Raw genomic sequence first — 5,387 nt, forward strand, 5'->3', positions numbered from 1 at the left:
GCAGAACTCATGCGTCTCGCACGCTGGTTCTTGCCATCGCCCTTTGGGAAGGGAGTCCTCTTGCTGGGCATTTTTGCCCCAGCAGGGACCCTGGCATAGCAGCGAGCCATCATATGGCCGCGCTTGCCGCATTTAAAACAGACCACGTCTGCATTGCCCAACTCCATAGGAGTGGCATCTGTCCTCTCGGCCGACGGCTTATACCAAGCTGTCGCCGAGGCACTGTTGTAGGATTGCTCCTCAACTAAGGCAATTTGGATTGCCTCTTCCATCGTCGACGGCACCTTTCTGAAAAGGGCCTGTCGCGATGGGCCATGCCGTAGTCCGTTCATAAACGTGGGCACCTTAATGTGCTCCGGAATCGGACCTACGGTTATGGATGCGGACAGCGAGCGCATCTCTTGCACATACTCTTGCAGAGATCGCTTCGCCTGTCGCGCCCCAAAGAAGCGCGCCTGAAGCAACACTTCGTTGTTCGGCGGCTGGTACATGGCGCGAATCTTATCCTTAAAGATCGCCCATGAGGGGAACGCTTTTCTGTCCGCCATAAGCGCCGAGTAAGCCCACTCTGAGGCCTTACCGCGCAGATGCGACATAGCGTACGACACCATCCGGCTGTCGTCCTCGATGAGCTGGGCGACACCACATTGCTCCACGGCTAAAAGCCAGTGGACAATCGTGTGCGCCGCAGTTCCATCGAACTTGGGCGGGTCCATCCGAATGGGCCTCGGCTGATGCGGCCGGGCAGAGAGCATCTCAACAGTCCTGTTGAGAGCCTCGCTCCGAGCCTGCTCATGCCTCAGCTCATCCTGAGTCTGAGTGACGGACTCCGCCGCAGCATGGCTCTGTGCCTCGGACGCGGCCCTCCGCTGTCCGAGCACAAATGCCTCAAACTGCTCCAACTGAGCAACATGTTGCTCAGGAGGACTACCCAGGAGCCTGGCCAGGGCTTGTTCACCAAGTCCCTGCGCCATTAGCCCTGCCACCTCCCGATGATGTTCGGAGAGGTGGGGAAAATGAGCCCAATCAATGTTGAGGCTCATCCTCACGTACACACGCAGAGATGCGGGTCGTGGGAAGGATTTCAAGTGCTACCAAGTGTAGGCGGGCACGTCGTAATGCGGCCACGCTCTACTTAGCACACACCCTAGCACAGCGAGGAAGCGGTTTGCACCTGCTTCTCTTGCGTGCAGTGAGGTAGTTGTGGTGGGCGCGCAAGCGACCTCACCCAACACACTAAGAACTCTGGTGAAGTGACGTCACGGGAGCGGTAATCCGTCTCCTCGTGCGCACTTACCAAGTAGGTAGTAAATTTCAGACTGATTTATATTTAATAGAATTAAATACAAATACCTATTTTTACCAATTAAAATGATATCTCTATAGATATCATTTAATATGTATTGCGAGCGTATCTTTATAGATACCTCGCGTAACTGATGACGCTAGCCGTCATCATGGATGACGCTGGGCGTCATCCCTCCTAATGTGAATGCACCCATGTGCATCACATCCACAAGGGTTGGTCACAAATGTGCACCACACCCGAGTGTTGGGTCTAATTACTATTATTTAGTAATTGACCATCCCCTTAAGTACCAAATGTACTTAATGGGGACTGTGTAACATTAGGGCAACTCTAGCCCGTTACATCGTACGTCTAACTTTGGAGCATTTTCTATATAAATAGTTAATTCTTTTATTAATTTTCTTGTCCAAATACTCCAATGTTAACCACTTCGACTTGGGGAGCCACCTGGATTCTTCTCCGCCACCAACTATCGAAGCGGGCTCCGCCTTTAATGCTTTCCATTTTCAACAGTCGTACCTTAAACTCGGCTACATTTATTGGGTTGTATATAATGGTGCTCAATATGCAGGAATATTTAGATCCAAATATTATTTCCTTTTAGAATTTTACTAACCATAAAATTCAGAAAATTAACGAGGTGACATAAAAAAGCGGCTACTTTCTAGAAGCGACAGTGTTTATTGAATTAGAAACTTCAAAATACTGGAGCTACAATTTGTATCTTGATTGCAAAAAGATGAACTCATATCAGCTTTTGCGCGAAAGATCCTTTGCGAACGTCGGATTTTTGAATGTATAGATCAAATGGTCTCATCCTTCTTCGACCTTCGCCCTTGCAGCTCGCCTTCCCTTTCAATAAAATCCAGTCTATACACAAAGTTCAATTTATATTTACCAATTCAGCATACAGAAGTGTGCAATCACTGATTTACACAATTATTAACAGCCCCTTTCGCGTATTCGTGCTGTCACACATGGATTTTGTACCGTGTTTAGAATCCATATGTATAGACCAAACTTTCGCTTGCCATTGTTCTACTAAATGCACTAGCTCGCCGAACTGAGCCATTTAAGCAATCGCTTAAAGAAAAACTTGATTGCTCTATTCGCACCAGACTAAAATTGTCAGAGAAACATGGAGGTTTATTGCCATTAATTTTAAGCGCTGCACAAAAAATGATTGGAAATGTAACGATTTTGCTGTTGCATCAACGAAACACGTCGTGTTGATATCACCGGAAACTTATAAGCCTGCCCTACGTATGGAATTTGAATGTTCAACAGGCGTTCCCACAAGAAAGTCGAATTATGTAAATAGTCGCCAAGTACGTCAGTGTCTGAGCCACTTTTCTGCCACACTCCGACCCGAAATTCCTATTGTATTTATACTAGCTGCATCTCTGTAAAGAACGTAACATGCTTTAAAATCGGGTAATTTGGCGTCGAATAAACCTCGCGTATCCATCACAAAAGTGGACGTTGCAGACAAGGCATCTGCGACTTTCGAATCTTCTTGGTCTAGCGTTGCACAATGGCGACCAGGCACCAGATGTGTGGCCCAGCTGCAGCCGTGTCTTTGCAGCGAATCTTATTTTCCGCTTGGAGGCGCAACCTCTGGAGATCGTGGAAGAGAGTCAGTGTTCCACCCCTTTACAGTCTCCATCTGCTACACAGAGCCGTTTCCTTCTTCTTTTCATTGTCGTGCTGCAGACGACGCTGCCATTCTCACGTTCCCTTTCTCGACATCACTGCTATGGCGTTTCTCTCCGCTTCGAGACAATTGCCGTTTCGAGACGAGGACCGACCGTCGTCCTCCTTTCCCATCTTTGCGACACTAAGCCGCCTACCAAGTCTTTTTGCAACCCCCCACTTGACAGCAGTATTCCCAAAAGCAATTTTTGGGCGCTCACCTCGTCATGACTACATCAGCCCGCTGCTTGGATCCCAGATGTCACCACCGAAGGAAAAAGATCCTGTACGGCTGCCATCGATCCGTACCATGATGGACCGTGATACTAGTCCCTGTAGCTCCACAGGGCTATATCCAATACATAAGCACTATATTGATTCCTACAAGCAACTAAATAACATTCCAATGGTCTCGCATCCAGAATCCTTTGCCGCGGAGCTTAGCAATCGTCTAGTGGCAAGTGCCGTGAATACGCAGCCACGAAAGATATGTCGCCAAGTGAAGGCCGACATGACAAAACGCAATAGCCACGCCAAGCTCTGTGGTATTAAAGACTGCCGAAAGCGCGCGAAGGCTGGAGGATGTTGCATTGCTCATGGGGGTGGCCTCCGTTGTTCGGAGTCTGAATGCAAGAAACACGCCGTGAGTCTTGGACTCTGCATTAGCCACGGCGGAGGCAAGCGGTGCAATGTCAAGGAATGTCACAACGCCTCCCGTAAGAATGGCGTGTGTTGGACGCACGGCGGCAAGCGACAGTGCAAGATCGACGGGTGCAACAAAGGCCCCAAGTCCGGTGGCTTTTGCTGGAGCCATGGCGGAAGGATGCGGAAGGATGGCGACATGTTTTAATCAAACCCGTTTTATTTATTGGTGTTTCGTACAGGATGTAATCGACTCATCATTTCAAGTCGTGATGCGTCGACGTCACGGATCGGAATTGAAGTTCGTAACAGTTGCGCACAGCAAGCTGAAGGAGTTAGAATTGACTGTTACTGAAAGGTCGAGCTGCAGATAAACCGAATAGCTGCAGGCCCTGTCTTACAGATGTTTGATAGACGGTAAAGCTCGTGAGTTTTTTGAGTGAATGCTACATGTGGCGTTTCGCGCAGCATTTTCATGAGATAACAGCGCCAAAGCTGCCTTATCATCACAATATTAATGGTTGATTAATTATCGCTTAAAAGTGGGTTACTCTTTTACTCCTCGTCTGCGAATGAAAAAAGGTAGACAAAAATGATCTTCACCATCAGTTCTCGCTAGCAAAAATGACTAATGTGCAAAAAATGCAAGAGCAGAATGTCATCCTTTTGTGATGCGACCAATTTAGCAAATCAGGGAATCGTAATTCAGACCCGGATATCAATTTTAATTGTGAGATATTAATCCTTATAAATGATGTGGTTGTGGCTAATTATATAAAAGGTCCACAACTATTTTCTAAAAAAAAATATAACTTTTAATTTTAAATAAACCGCTCCTGCTCAAAATATTTCTCCGAAACCTTTTTTAAAATATAAAAACCTACTTTTAAATTCGCAAACATAAAATGTTATTACAACTTCTGAAAATATATTAATTGATATAAACACAACGCCAAAACAACTATAAATAAAAAAGTTAAACAAAAATCCATGTAGGAAAAAATCTATAAAGAAAAAAATATGTGGCTTATGTCTAAACTTGTCGTAGGAGCCAAATGTTGCGTTTCTCGCTGGTGGAGTGGTACTGCCAAATTTCATCAACCCGAGGATAGCTTTGCACCAGTCTGCCGTTAAGCAGCTTGCCAGTGGTTATTATCGATACTTGAAAGTGTTAACACCTTTCCTTTTACTACTATGGTGTATGGCATGAAAGAAGTTCCGGATACAGCATCAGTCAAAATAATCAATGGCCTTAAATGGCAGGTAGCTGCAAGAATAGCACACTCAGGAGAAGCAAATCAGTTGATCTGTAACGGGCTAAAGTTGCCCTATGTTCATCCCCGATAAGCGCATTTTGTGTACTTAAGGCGATTGTAAATTGCTTAATTTTTAACTGAAGTAATTAGACCCACCACTTGGGTGTGGTTCACATTGTGACCCACCTTTGTGTATGTAATGAACCTGAAGCCATTCACATTAACGGGGATGACGGCTAGCATCATCCAAAAAAATAATTATTAAAATCATACGCTCGCTATTCATATCAGTGCATATCTACAGAAATTGCATTTTATGATTGGTTAGAATAAAAATTATACTTAATACGATTAAAAATAAATCAGTCCGCAAACTACTTCCTTGTTACCAAGTGCGCACGTGAACCCGAATTACCGCTCCCGTGACGTCACTTAAACTAGGGCTTCTACTCCGTTAGGTAAGGTCGCTTAGGTGCCGACCAACCATT

General features: G+C 45.7%; 1 protein-coding gene across 1 annotated transcript; it reads left to right on the forward strand.

Moving 5' to 3' along the window:
* Positions 1 to 3,065: 3,065 nt before the first annotated feature.
* Positions 3,066 to 3,851, forward strand: CCR75_006600 (uncharacterized protein; the record flags this gene model as incomplete). The annotated part of the gene is made up of 1 exon (XM_067964668.1): positions 3,066 to 3,851. One exon carries the CDS (start codon positions 3,066 to 3,068, stop codon positions 3,849 to 3,851), a length of 786 nt encoding a protein of 261 aa, XP_067820778.1.
* Positions 3,852 to 5,387: the final 1,536 nt, after the last annotated feature.

The sequence above is a fragment of the Bremia lactucae genome, linkage group LG12 (assembly GCF_004359215.1).
Source record: "Bremia lactucae strain SF5 linkage group LG12, whole genome shotgun sequence".
Classification (NCBI taxonomy): domain Eukaryota; phylum Oomycota; class Peronosporomycetes; order Peronosporales; family Peronosporaceae; genus Bremia; species Bremia lactucae.